The 15,793-nt window shown below is 36.3% G+C and overlaps 1 protein-coding gene across 1 annotated transcript in view; it reads left to right on the forward strand.

Annotated features, from left to right (window-relative positions):
- HEPH (hephaestin) overlaps nt 1–15,793 on the forward strand; it is a 112,428-nt gene that overhangs the window by 75,570 nt on the left and 21,065 nt on the right. The window contains 1 exon segment of the mRNA XM_034649026.1: nt 631–817. Coding sequence (XP_034504917.1) covers nt 631–817 — 187 coding nt within the window.

A 15,793-nucleotide genomic window follows, 5' to 3' on the forward strand; every position in this document is an offset into this window, starting at 1 on the left:
TTTTTTTTTTTTAATTTTATTTTATTATATTGTGTTAATCACCATACAGTACATCCCCAGATTCCGATGTAAAGTTTGATGCTTCATTAGTTGCGTATAACACCCAGTGCACCATGCAATACGTGCCCTCCCTACTACCCATCACCAGGCTAGGCAAACTGAGGACTTCAGAGGGGAGGGGGTGGGGGAAGTTTCTTCACTTTTGTAGGGACCAATGAATTTCCTCATTCTTGTCCTCACAAAGAAGAAACTTATTGGCCCTTGCATGGAGCCCCCCCCTTTTTTTTACTCTGTGCCAAACTCTCATTCCTTACTGACAGTGATTCCACAGAGCCGTAATTATCCAGGTCCTTGTAATATTAGATAAATAAATGAATTATAGATAGATGATTGATAGATGATGACAGATAGATGATGATAGATAGATAGTTAGATAGAGACTTGGTGTGGGAAAATAGGGATAATTGGTGGCACAATCTGCTTGAAGTACCCTCATCCTGTAGATGCCAGTATCAGTTTAAGGGCTCTTGAATTTAAAAAAAATAAAACCATTCATGATTTTAATTCTAATGATTGAAACCCTTAATTCTAGGGAGCTCCTATGTATGTCCTTTTCTTCAATGCCTTTAGTATCCTTGTTCTACTACTCTGCTAATGAGACTTTCCCTTCTTTTGCATATATTAGGTCCACTTCTCAGAGGAGAGGTTGGTGATATCATGACTGTGGTGTTCAAGAATAATGCCAGTCGCCCCTACTCTGTGCATGCCCATGGAGTGCTAGAATCTAGCACTGGTTGGCCACTGGCTGCTGTACCTGGTGAGTGGGAACACATAGTTGAAGAGACAAAGGTTGTGTAGCACCTCTGCTTCAGCACCTTGGCTTGCTCCTTTTCTTTTTCTTTTTGTTTTTTAATTGTTCTTTGAGAACTTAAATAAGAATATTAACCAGGATAAAGTCACAGCCTGAATTTGTCTCTATGAAATACTCATTTTCAATCTCAGAACACGGTACATATCTTAGGTCTTTAGTTTGACCAGACATAGCTCATACTGGTCACATATGGAGCCTTGTATTGGACTTAACCCCGGATACAGTTTGAGCTTCTAACCCATTCTAGATCTGAAGTTAACCTTGGTTGTAGTCTGAGTTTCTAATCATGGCTAGAGAGTGACCTGTCCCAGACCACAAACTGATCCTTAACCTTGGTCATTGATAAGGTTATTGTCTTCTTATTACAGACTAAACTTTAACCCTAGTCATATACTAAGTTTTTAATACTAAAATGTAGGATGGACATAATCTTGACCACATTGTCTTCCATCCATTTATTCATTGAATAAATGCTTCCTGGCAGCCTAGCTGGTGAAGAGACAATTTTAGAAGTCATGGATGTAGTGGGAAATAATACATATTCCTACTTTTAAAAAACAGGCTTTTACGACAGAGAGACAAGTAAAACCATAATTGTAATGCAGTGTCTTGTGTGTTAATAGGAGTTCTTAAATTGTGTTGGAAAAATATAGCAAAGGGTACGTAGTGAGGACCACTAAGATGGTAGCATGGTAGGAGGACCCAAGTCTCCTCTTGTTTCTTGAACAAAACTGGATAACTATTCAATCACTCTGAACACCTAACAGATCAGCCTGAGGATAGACAGAACAAATTCCACAAATAGAGGGAGAGAAGAGGCCACATTGAGGAAGGCAAGAAGTACAGAAACAGAATTTGGGGGAGATATGGGTCATGCATTCTGCAGAGGGGAGGGAGCCCTGGTCACAGAGAAAGGCGCATGAGAGTGGAGCACAGGGTCATGCAAAAGGAGAACACATCCCCAAAGCCATTGGATGGAAAAATGAAAGGGGACAATTTTTATGAGTTTTTGCAACAAGCAGGGCTTGGAGACTGGAGTTTTGAAGGTCAGCAGACACCTAAGGCAGGCAGTGGGAGAGTGTTTGCTCTTCTTGGAGCATATCTGTGATAGGTGGCATTCACAAAGATGCCTTTTCAGGGACAAAAGAGCCAGCAGGCACCATATCCTTCTCTTGCCCCTTCACGTGGGCACAGAGCCACCTGCTAAGGGCAGCTTGGTCCAACACACACTGCCTAGCTTGCTTGCTCCAAGTCCAATGCTCCTGTTTTCCAATGCAACTGCCTGTCTTGAATAAACCTTCATCAGTCCCAGTGCAGCAAGACCCTCCCAAGAAGACCAGTGCAGGCCCCCACCCACACACCACATTCCTAAAGTTTGGAATTTTAAAAGTCACCAGGCTTGGCAGGAATAGAGCCTGAAAGGCACCGAGCTGCTCCTAGAGAGATGGCAGGAAAACAACTCAGAGAGAGACAGCATGAAAATGGCGATCTGAAAATTACCTGGGATGCACAGGGGGAGATTATTTGCTCTTCTGGAAGTGATTTCCCGGAAACAGCAAGCAAGGAAACCCCCTGCTGGGACAAAGGAACTGGCTGTTGCCATTGCCCTACCCCACCTCTCAGCATAAGCACAGAACCACCTGCACTAGGGTCTGCACCATGCACAGCATTGATGCTGGCTGCCTAAAGCTGCTTACACCAAGTCCCACAACTATACATTCTACCAGTACTGCCCTTCTTGGTCAAACTTGAGTAACTCCCAGTGGAGTGGGCCCCTTTCCCAGACCAAAGCCCCCACCCACACCATGGCTTCCAAACAGAGATTTTTGCAAATCTTCAGTTCTAGTGGAAGAAGCACCAGGTATCATTTAGCAAGCAGACCAGTGCACACATAAAACTCACCACATTCTAGCCAAGGTCCAAATGCTGCCATATCAAAGCAAGGAAAGCCTCTGCAGAAGACTGGTCTGAAGAATAGGGCAGCCAAAACACAGCAGCAAAGTGTACACAGTACACACCAGAGACACTCCCTGAAGTGCCAGACCCTGGACATTCTATGACCTTGTCTTTATAAAGCCATTAGTCTTGGGAATAGGGAACATAACAGGATTTTCTAACACACAGAAGAAGACAGTGACTTAGGCAAAATGCCAAGATGGGGGAATTCATCCTAAATGAAACAAGACAGGGTCATGGCCAGAGATCTAATCAAACCAGATATGAGTAACATGTCTGATGGAGAATTTAAAGCAACAATCACAAGGATACTCTCTGGACTTGAGAAAAGAATAGAAGACTTCAGGGAGGCCCTCAATGCAGAGATAAAAGAGTTAACTAAGAATTAGTCAGGAATGAAAAACAATAACTGAGATTTGAAACAGACTGTATGTAATGAACACAAGGATAGAAGAAGCAGAGGAACAAATGAGTGATATTGAAGATAAAATAATGGAAAATGATGAAGCTGAACAAAAGAGAGAAAAAGAATTATGGAACATGAGAATAGACTACAATCTGTGACACTATCAACCATAATAACATTTATAACATAAGAGCCCCAGAAGAAGAAGAAGAGAGAGAAAAGAGGGCAGAAAATTTATCTGAGGAAATTATAGCTGAAAACTTCCCTAGTCTGAGGAAGGAGACAGACAGCCAAATCCAAGAAGCACAGAGAACTTTCATTAAAATCAAAATGAGCACTTGAGTGTTATACTCATCAATGAATCATGGATCACTACATCAAAAACTAATGAAGTACTGCATGGTGACTGACATAACATAATAAAAATAAAATAAATAAAATCAACAAAAATAGGCTAATACCAAAACACATTGTAATTAAATTTGTAAAATATAGTGATACAGAAAAAGTCCAAAAAAGCAGAAAGACAAAGGAAGTCCCTAACTTAAAAAGGAAGACCCACCTAAGCTGCAGATCTCTCCACAGAAACTTGGCAAGCCGGTGCTGAGTGGAAAAAAAAATCACCAGCCAAGAATACTCTATACAGCAATGTTATCATTCAGAATAGAAGGAGAGATAAAGAGTTTTCCAGACAAATAAAAACTAAAGGAAACTATGACCACTAAACCAGCCCTGCAAGAAATATTAAAGGGGACCCTTTGGGTGGGAAGAAAAGACCAAAAGTGACAAGAAAAAAAATGATCAGAGAAAATATACAGAAAAATTGACAAAAAAGTAATAAAATGGCAATAAAAACATATCTATCAATAATAATTCTGAATGTGAATGGACTAATCACTCCATCAAAAGATATAGGGTGTCAGAATGTACAAAAAATAAGACCCATATATATGCTGCCTATACTCATTTTAGACCTAAAGACACCAGCAGATTGAAAGGGAGGGGATGGACAAACATTTACCATGCAAATGGACATCAAAAGAAAACTGGAGGAGCAATACTTAGACAACTAGACTTTCAAAGACTGTAACAAGAGATGAAGAAGGGCACTGTATCATAATAAAGGGAACTATCCAACAAGAAGAACTAACGATTGTAAATATTTATACTTCCAACTTGGTTGCACCCAAATATATTAAACAACAACAAGCATAAAGGAACTCATTGATAATAATACAGTAATAGTAGGGGACTTTAACACCTCACTTACAGCAGTGGACAGATCATATAAGCAGAAAATCAACAGGGAAACAATGACTTTGAATGACACCCTGGATCAGATGGACTTAACAGATATATTCAGAGCATTTCATCCTAAAACAGCAGAATACACATTATTTTCAAGTGCACATGGGACATTCTCCAGAACAGACCACATACTAGGTCACAAATCAGGCCTCAAACTGTAGAAAAGGACTGAGAAAATACCATACATTTTTTTATCACAGTTCTATGAAACTTGAAGTCAACCACAAGAAAAAATTTGGAAAGGCCACAAATACATGGAGATTAAATAATATGCTACTAAAGAATGAATAGGTCACCAGGATGTCAAAGAAGAAATTTAAAAAAAGACTATGGGCTCTGAAACAAACTTAGGGCTTTAGAGGGGAGTGGGGTTGGGATTGGGATAGGCCAGTGATGGGTATTAAGAAGGGCATGCATTGCATGGTGCACTGGGTGTTATACACAAGTAATGAATCATGGAACTTTACATCAAAAACTAGGGATGTACTGTATGGTGACTAACATAACATAATACAAATTATTATAAAATAAATTAATTAATTAATTTAAAAAATACATGGAAACAAATGAAAATGTAACCACAATGTCCCCAAAACTTTGTGATTCAGCAAAAGTGGTCCTAAAGGGAAAGTATATAGCAGTAGAGGCCTGTCTCAAAAAGCAAGAAAAATTTCAAATAAACAACCTTAACGTTACATCTAAAGGAGCCACAGAAAGGACAAGAAATGAAACCTAAAACCAGCAAAAGGGAAATAATAAATATTGGGGCAGAAATAAATGAAAGAAATGATATAAAAACAAAATAAAACAACAACAAAACAATAGGACAGATCAATGAAACCAGGAACTGGTTCTTTGAAAAAAATTAATAAAATTGATAAAATTCTATCCAGACTTGTCAAAAAGAAAAGAGAACGGAGCCAAATAAACAAAATCACAAAAATAACAATCAAAACAACAGAAATACAACAATTATAAGAGAATATGATGAAAAACTATATGTGAACAAATTGAACAACCTGTAAGAAATAGGTAAATTTCTAGAAACATATAAACTGCTAAAACTGAAACAGGAAGAAATAGAAAATTCAAACAATAGAATAACCAGCAAAGAAACTTAATCAGTAATCAAAAATTTCCCAACAAACAGCACATGGGTGGCACTGTCAGTTCAATTTCCGACTCTTGTCTTCAGCTCAGGTCATCATATCTCAGCTGTGAGATTGAGCCCCATGTCAGGCTCCATGCTCAGTGAGAAGTCTGCCTCAAATTCTTTCTCCCTCTCTGCCCCCATCCCTCCCCACTCACGTTCTCTCTCTCTCTCTCTCTCTCTCTCAAATGAATAAATATTTTTTTTTAATTTCCCACTGAACAGAAGTCCAGGGCCAGATAGCTTCACAGGTGAATTCTACCAAACTTTTAAAGCAAAGTTAATACCTATTCTTCTCAAACTATTTCAAAAAATAGAAATGAAGGGGAAACTTCCAAATTCTTTCTATGAGGCCAGCATTAACCTAATACCAAAAACTAGAAAAAGACTTCAAAACAAAGTGAATTATAGGCCAATATCCCTGATGAACACAAATGCAAAAGTCCTTCATAAAATACTAGAAGAACAAATCCAACAGTACATTAAATAAATCATTCATCATGATCAAATGGGATTTATTCCTGGGCTGCAAGTGTGGTTCAATTTTCACAAATCAATTAACATGATACACCATATTAATAAGAGAAAGGATAAGATACAAATGATTCTCTCAATAGATACAGAAAATGCATTTGACAAAGTAAAACACCCATTCATGATAAAAACCCTCAACAAAGTAGGTTTACAGGGAACACACCTCAACATAATAAAGGACATGTACAAACAACAACAATAACAACAGCAACAACAACAAAACACAGTTAATATGCCCAATGGGAAAAAACTTAGAACTTTTCCTCTATGGTCAGGAACAAGATAGGGATGTCCATTCTCATCAGTTATTTAACATAGTACTGGAAGTCTTACCTTCAGTAATCAGACAACAAAAAGAAATAAAAGGCATCCAAATCAGCAAGGAAGAAGTCAAACTTTCACTATTTTGCTGATGACATGATACTCTATAGAAAACCGAAAAACTCCACCAAAAATTTGCTAGAACTCATATATAAATTCAGAAAAGTCACAGAAAACAGAATCAATGGACAGAAATCTGTTTCATTTCTATATACCTATAATGAAGCAGTGGAAAGAGAAATCAAGGAAATCAATCCCATTTACTATTGCACCTAAAACAATAATATACCTAGGAATAAACTTAACCAAAAAGATAAAAGATCTGTACTTTGGAAACTATAAAACACTGATGAAAGAAATTGAAGATTACACAAAGAAATGGAAAAACATTCCATGCTCATGGATTGGAAGAACATAGTGATCAAGTTGGTATGGTACTGGCATATAACAGACACATACATCAATGGAACAGAACAGAAAACCCAGAAATAAATCCCTAACTATATGGTTAATTACTCTTCGACAAGGCAGGAAAGAATATCCAATGGAAAAAAAGACAGTCTCCTCCATAAATGGTGTTGGTAAAACTGGTCAGCAACATTCAAACTTTGACATCACCCTTAGCAACTTCTTACTAGATACGTTTCCTGAGGCAAGGGAAACAAAAGCAAAAATGAACTATTGAGACTTCATCAAGATAAAAGTCTTCTGCACAGTGAAAGAAACAATCCATAAACTAAAAGCCAACCTACAGAATGGGAGAAGATATTTACAAATGATCTATTTGATAAATGGTTTGTGTGCAAAATATATAAAGAACTTATCAATCTCAACACCCTAAAACAATCCAGTTAAAAAATAGGCAAAAGGCATGAATAGACATTTTCCCAAATAAGACATACAGATGGCTGACAGACGCATGGAAAGATGATCAACATCTCTCATCATCAGGGAAATACAAATCACGACTCCATTGAGATATCAACTCACACCAGTCAGAATGACTAAAATTAACAACAGAAGAAACAACGGGTATTGGCAAGGATGCAGAGAAAGGGGCGCACTCTTAGACTGTTGGTGGGAATGCAAAGTAATGCAGCTATTCTGGAAAACATGATGGTGGTTCCTCAAAAAGTGAAAAAATGGAACCACCCTATAATCCAGCAATTGCACTTCTAGCTATTTACCAAATGGTTACAAAAATACTAATTCAAAAGGATATATTCACCCAGATGTTTATAGTAGGATTATCAACAATAACCAAATTATGGAAAGAGCCCAAATGTCCATCAGCCAATGAGTGGATAAAGAAGATGTGATATATACACAATGAATATTACTCAGCCATAAAAAATGGTGTCTTGTCATTTACAATGATGTAGATGAAGGTATAGGGTACTAGGCTAAGCAAAATAAGTCAGTCAGAGAAAGACAAACACCATATGATTCCAATCACATGTGGAATTAAGAAACAAAACAAATGAGCATAGGGGAAAAAAGAGAGGCAAACCAAGAAACAGACTCTCAATTATAGAGAAAAAACTGATGACCAGAGGGGAAGTGGGCAGAAAGATGGGTTAAATAGGTGATGGGTATTAAGGGGGCACTTGTTGTGATGACCACTGGGTGTTGTATGTAAGCGATGAATTACTAAATTCTGCACCTGAAACTAATAGTACACTGTATGTCAACTTACTGGGATTTAAATAATAACTTAGAAAGAAAAAAAAACATGAAAAAAAGAAAAGAGTACCTAATTTAATGTTTGGATGGTCAAGGATCATTTTCTAGAATAGGTATTATTTCAAATGAGATTTGAATCAGTAGTTTTCAAAATTTAGCCAGCATCAGAATCACCTAGAAGTTTTGTTAAACCATAAATTGCTGGGATCAATCCCCAGAATCTTTGATTCAGTAGGTCTGGGATGGGGTTGAAGAATTTGTTATTTCAAACAAGTTCCCAGGTAATCCTTGTGTTGCTGGATCAGGAAATCCCAATGCACTGTGCAAACCACGGATCTAAAGGATAAGAAAAAGCACACGGGTAGTGTGGAAGAAAAGCAGGAAAAAAAGTTCAGTTGTAGGGAATTCAATGTGTAAAGACCTAGTAGTAAGAGTGATGAAAAGTTGGGGTAGAGATAGGCTATACAAAAGATCGGTGAAGTAAAATCAAAAGGATTCAGTGACTAATTGGATATTGAAGGTGATAAAGAAAAGGATTCTTGAAAGACACCCACGTTTTTTTAAGGAAGATTGTGGAATGGTCCCCAGGTTTGGGGCTTAAGCAAGTCCAAATAGTGATGTCATTAACCAAGATAGGAAACATGGGAGGAATCTGACTTGGAATGGGAGAGATTGCATAATGATGTGTTCACTTTTGACTGTTAATTTAAAAAGTCTGTAAGACAACCAAATAGAGGCATCTAATAGACATTGAGGTCTGAAGCCCAAGAGAAAGGTATGACCTCAGCATAGATTTGAAAGGCATCAATATTTAAGTAGTAATTGAAGGCAAAGTAATGAACACAGTTGCCACAGAAGAGTACATTAAATGAGATCATAAGAATCCTAAGATAAGACCCCAAGGAAGAACAATTTTTAAGGGAGGTGGTGATTGAAAAATAAGCCTGAGAAAAAGTGAGCAGGACATTAGAAGGAAAACCAGGAGAAGATGGAATGAAAGATGTTAAGAAGAAGATCATTTTAAGGATGAAAAGATCAACAGTTTCAGCTGCATCAGAGAGGTTAAATAAGAATGGAAAAATTTCCATTGAACATAGCAATAGGGGAGAGGCTGGTGGTTTTAATAAATTATTGGAAAAGAAGCCAGGTTAGAATGGATTAAAATGTAATTGGAAGATGTGGGAGTGGAAACAGAGTGTGGTTTAATTTTAAGACAAGTAGAGCAATTTCAGGTGATGAAAAGTTTTGGGGTTTGGCTAAGGGCTAAAATAAAATGGAGATGAAGACACTGGAATTGAAAATATCAAGGAACTGGTAAACTAGAGTGTTGAGTCATCCACATAGACTTTGAAGTCACTCAGAAGAATAGTGAAGATTGGGGTGAAAAAAAGATCCAACAATAAAATCATCAATAAATGACTAAAAGAAAAGTAAGGATGCATTGGAAGCAGGAAAACCAGTTAGAAATTGTTGCAATAATCCATACAAGTGATGATAATGACTTAAGCAAAGGTGGTAGAAAATGATTGAGAGAATTAGTTGGGTTCGAGAGTCATCAGGAAGAATCGATAACATATGGTGCTTGATAGTTGAGGGGTTGAGGGAATTGGTTGTGTTATGGTTAACAAGCAGATTCTGGGATTAAGCACCTGGAGAGTGGTACCACACACAAAGAAAGTAAATACAGAAAACAAGGGGTGTTTTTGTTTGTTTAGTGGGGGAAGATAATAAAATTATTTTTTAACATCTTGAATGTGAGGTATCTGTAAGGCATCCAGGTGGAAACTAGAGTGCTTATAGGAATATGAGGTTATACTTAATTTGAGGATTGTCTTGCAATTTGGAAGAAACACTTATGTATCAATGTAAAATATGTAATTTTAAAATGTTAACACCACAAAATATAAGAGTTTTTATAAATGCACATAATTTATTCTATACATGCCAGATTTATTTTTTTTAATATTTTATTTTATTTGACAGAGACAGAACAAGCAGGGGGAGGAGCAAGCAGAGGCAGAGGGAGAAGCAGACTGCCCGCTGAGCAGAGAGTCTGACATGGGGCTTGATCCCAGAACTTTGGGATCTTGACCTGAGCCAAAGGCAGGCACTTAACTGACTGAGCCACCCTGGTGCCCCAGATTTACTTTTTTAAAGTTTTTATTTAATTTCCAGTTAGTTAACATATAGTGTAATATTAGTTTCAGGTACATTACAGTGATTCAACACTTCCATACATCACCCCCTGCTCATCATGAGAAGTGCACTCATAAACCCCATCACCTTTTTAACCCATCCCCCCACACACCTCCCCTCTGGTAGCCATCAGTTTGTTCCCCATAGTTAAGAGTTCGTTTCATAGTTTGCCTCTCTTTTTGTCCCCTTGTTCATTTGTTTCTTAAATTCCACAATGAGTGAAATCAAATGGTATTTTTCTTTCTCTGCCTCACCTATTTCATGTACCTTAATGCTTTCTATCTCCATTCATGATCTTGGAAATGACATTTCACTCTTTTTTATGACAGAGTAATAGTCCATTGCGTGCACACCTGTGTGTGTGTGTGTGTGTGTGTGTGTGTGTGTGTGTGTATACACATCTTCTTTATCCATTCATCAGGTGATAGACATTTGGGCTATTTCCATAATATAGCTGTTGTAGATAATACTGCTATAAACATCAGAGTGCATGTATCCCTTTGAATTAGTGTTTTTGTATTCTTTGGGTAAATACCTAACAGTGCAATTGCAGGATCATAGGGCGGTTCAATTTTCAACTTTTTTTGTTTGGTTGGGTTGGGTTTTAGAGAGGGAGGGAGGGACCAACGGAAGGAGAGTGAGAGGGGATCTCAAGCAGGCTCCACGTCCAATGCAGAGCCCAACATGGGGCTTGATCTCACAACCCTGAGATCATGACCTGAGCCAAAACCAAGAGTCAGATGCTTAACAAACTGAGCCACCTAGGCGCCCCCTATTTTTAACTTTTCGAGGAACCTCCATACTGTTTTCCAGAATTGCTGCACTGGTTTGCATTCCCACCAACAGTGTAAGAGAGTTTCTCATTCTTCATGTCCTTGCCAAAATCTGTTGTTTCTTGTGGTGTTGAATTTAGCCATTCTGAGTGGTGTGAAGTGATATCTCACTGTAGTCTTGATTTGCATTTTCCTGATAAGTGATAATGAGGGTCTTTTCATATGTCTGTTGGCCATCTGGATGTCTTCTTTGGAAAAATGCCTATTCATGTCTTCTGCCCATTTTTAATTGGATTATTTTTGGGGGAAGTGTTGAGTTTTATAAGTTCTCTATATATTTTGGAAACAAGCCCTTAATCAGTTGTCATTTGCAAATATCTTATCCCATTCAGTAAGTTGCCTTTTAGTTTTGATGATTATTTTCTTTGCTGTGCAGAAGCATTTTATTTTGAGGAAGTCCTGATAGTTTATTTTTCCTTTTGCTTTCCTTGTCTAAAGAGATATATCTGGGAAAAGGTTGCTACAGCCAATGTTGAAGAAGTTACTTGCTCTGTTCTCTTCTAGGACTTTTATGATTTTAGGTCGCACATTTAGGTCTTTAATCCATTTTGAATTTATTTTTGTGTATGGTATAAGAAAGTGGTCCAGTTTCATTTTTTTACATGTTACTGTCCAGTTTTTTCAACACCATTTGTGGAAGAGACATTCTTTATGCCATTGTATATTCTTTCCTGCTTTGTCAAAGATTAATTGCCCATATAGTTGTAGGTTCATTTCTGTGTTTTCTAGTTTGTTCTATTGAACAAGGTGTCTATTTATGTACCCATACTGTTTGAATTACTACAGCTTTGTAATTTAACTTGAAGTCTGGAATTGTGATGTCTCCAGCCTTCCTTTTCTTTTTCAATGTTTCTTTGGCTATTTGGGGTCTGTTGTGGTTCCATACAAATTTCAGGATTGGTTGTTCTAGCTCTGTAAAAAAAAAAAGCTGGTGGTATTTTGATAGGGATTGCATAAAATGTGTAGATTACTTTAGGTAGTGACATTTTAACAATATTTATTCATCCAATGCATGAGCATATAATGTCTTCCCATTTCTTTGTGTCATCTTCAATTTATCTCATCAGTGTTCTAGTTTTCAGAGTAAAGGACTTACACCTCTTTGGTTAGATTTATCCCTAGGTATCTTATGATTTTTGGTGCAATTGTGAATGGGATTGATTCTGTAATTTCACTTCCGGCTGTTTCATTGTGCAACAGATTTCTGTACCTTGATTTTGAATCCTGTGAGTTTACCAAATTTGTTTATGAGTTCCAGAAGTTTTTTGGTGGAGTCTTTTGGGTTTTCTATATATAGTTAGCATTCAATTTGCAACTAGTGGAAGTTTATTTCTTCATTACTGATTTGAATGCCTTTTATTACTCTTTGTTGTCTGCTTGCTGAGGCTAGGACTTCTAGTATTATGTTAAATAATAGTGGTGAGTGTGGACATCCCTGTCTTGTTCCTAACTGTAGAGGAAAAATTCTCAGTTTTTCCACGAGGATGATATTAGCTGCGGGTTTTTCATATATGGCCTTTATTATGTTGAGATATGATCCCTCTAACCCTACTTTGCTGGGGGTCTTTATCATGAATGGATGCTGTACTTCGTCAAATGCTTTTACTTCATTTAGTAAAATGATCATACGGCTCTTATCATTTCTTTTATTAATGTGATGTATCACATTGATTGATTTGCAAATATTGAACCACCTTGCAACCCAGGAGTAAATTCCAATTGATTGTGTTGAATGATTTTTTTAATGTATTATTGGATTTGGTTTGCTAGTATTTTATTGAGGATTTTTTGTTTGTGTTCATCAGAGATATTGGCCTGTAGTTCTTTTTTAGTTGTGTCTTTATCTGGTTTGGTTTCAGAGTAATGCTGGCATTATAGAATGAATTTGGAAGTTTTCCTTCCTTCCCCAGTTTTTGGAATAGTTTCAGAAGAGTAGGTATTAACTTTTCTTTACATGTTTGGTAGAACTCACCTATGAAACCATCTGGTCCTTGACTTCTGTTTGTTAGAAGTTTTTTTTTTTTTCCTTTTAAGATTTTGCTTTTCAGTGATCTCTACACTCAACATGGTGCTCTAACTTACAACCCTGAGACCAACAGTTGCATGCTCTACCAAGTGAGCCAGCCAGGAGCCTGTTGTTATTTTTTTTTTTATTACAGATTCCATTTTTGTTGGTTATCAGTCTGTTCAAGTTTTCTGTTTCTTCCTGTTTCAGCTTCTGCAATTTATATGTTTCTAGGAATTTATCTAATTCTTCAGGTTGTCAAATTTGTTGGCATATAATTTTTCATAATATTTTCCTATATTTATTTGTAATTCTGTGGTGTTGGTTGTTATTTTTTCTCTGTCCTTTGTGATTTAAAATATTTGGTTCTTTTGTCTTTATTTTTGATAAGTCTGAATAGAGGTTTATAATTTTGTTAATTTTTTTGAAGAACCGTCTCCTGGTTTCATTCATTTGTTCTATTGTTTTTTGTTTTTAGCTTCTGTCTCATTTATTTATGCTCTAATATTTATTATATCCTTCCTTCTACTGGCTTTAGGCTTTGTTTGTTTGTTTGTTTGTTTCTAGTTCTTTTAGGGGCAAACTTAGGTTGTTTATTTGAGTTTTTTCTTGCTTTTTGAGGTAGGCCTGTATTTTTACAGGACCTCTTAGGTCCCTCTTAGGACCACTTCTGCTGCATCCCAAAGTTTTTGGACTGTGATGTTTTCATTTTCATTTTTTACCATGTATTCTTTTTTATTTATTCTTTGATATCCTGGTTTACCCATTCATTGTTTAGTAGTATGTTGTTTAGCCTCCATGTATTTGTGGTCTTTCCAGATTTTTTCTTGTGGTTGACTTCTAGTTTCATAGCTTTATGGTCAGAAAAGTTGCATGGTATGACTTCAATCTTTTTGCATTTGTTCAGGCCTTATTTGTGATCTAATATGTGATCTTTCCTGGAGAATGTTCTATGTGTACTTGAAAAGAATGTTTATTCTGCTGTTTTAGGATGGAATGTTTTGAATATATCTGTTATGTCCATCTGATCCAGAGTGTCCGTCAGATCCATTGTTTCCTTGTTCGTTTTCTGTTTGGATGATCTCTCCATTGGTGTAAGTGTGGTGTTAAAATCCCCTACTCTTACTGTATTATTATTAATTAATTCCTTTATTTTTGTTATTGCTTTATATATTTGGATGCTCCCATGTTGGGTGCCTACATATTTACAATTGTTATATATTCTTATCAGATTTTCCCCTTTATTATGATATACTGCCCTTCTTAATCTCTTGTTGCAGTCTTTGTTTTCAAGTCTAGTTTCTCCAATAGAATATTGTTACCCCTGGTTTCTTTTTACTATTCATTTGTATGATAAGTGTTTCTCCATCCCCTCCCTTTCAATGTCTAGGTGTCTTTATATCTAAAATGAATCTCTTGTAGGCAGCATATAGATGGGTCTTGTTTCTTATCCATTCTGACACCCTATAAGTTTAGACGGAAGTCTTTAAGGCATTTACTTTCAAAGTAATTATTGATAGATATGTATTTATTGTCATTTTATTACTTCTTTTATTTTTGGAGATGTTCTCTGATCCTTTTTTGTCTTTCTCTTCTTTGTGTTTTGCTCTTTTTATTTAGTGATATTTTTGGATTTTTTTCTCTTCATTCTTTGCATGTTTCTTACTGCGTTTTGATATATGGTTGCCATTATGTTGTATATAACCTCTTCTGGAAATAGCAGTCTATATTAAGTTGATGGTTATTCAAGTTTGAACCCATTTTTTACTCCTCTCCTCCACACATTTCAGGTATATGTTATTATATTTTATGTCCTCTTTGTGTGTGTCAGTTTCTTCACTGATTTTTTTACAGAAATATTCATTTTTACTAGTTTGGTGTTTCCTGCCTTTACATTGTCATTTTTGGTTTCCCCTTTGCATTCAAAGTGTCCCTTTTAATATTTCTTGCAGTGATGGTTTGGTGGTCATGAAGTCCTTTAGTTTTTGTTTGTCAGGCAAAATCTTTATCTCTCCTTCAATATTGTATTTTTTAATTTTTTTTGCATTTAAATTAATTTTATTTTAAAAATTTTTTATTTTAATTTAATTTAATTAACATAAACTGTATTATTATTTTCAGCAGTAGAATTTAGTGATTTATCAGTAACATATAACACCCACTACTGATTGCTTCATGTCCTCTTTAATGCTCATTACCCAGTTAGCCCAACCCCCAGCCACCTCTCTTCCAGCAATCTTCTGTTTGTTTCCTATAATTAAGAGTCTCTCATTGTTTGCCTCCCTCTCTGTTTTCATCTATTTTATTTTTCCTTCCCTTCCCCTATGTTCATCTCTTTCATTTCTTAAGTCCACATACAAGTGAAATCATATGGTACTTTTCTTTCTCTGACTGAATTATTTCACTTAGCGTAATACTCTCTAGTTCCATCCACATCACTGCAAATGGTAAGATTTCATTCTTTTTGATGACTGATTTTATATATATATATATATATATATATATATATATATATATATATCTCATCTTC

The sequence above is a fragment of the Ailuropoda melanoleuca genome, chromosome X, assembly GCF_002007445.2.
Source record: "Ailuropoda melanoleuca isolate Jingjing chromosome X, ASM200744v2, whole genome shotgun sequence".
NCBI classification, from domain to species: domain Eukaryota; kingdom Metazoa; phylum Chordata; class Mammalia; order Carnivora; family Ursidae; genus Ailuropoda; species Ailuropoda melanoleuca.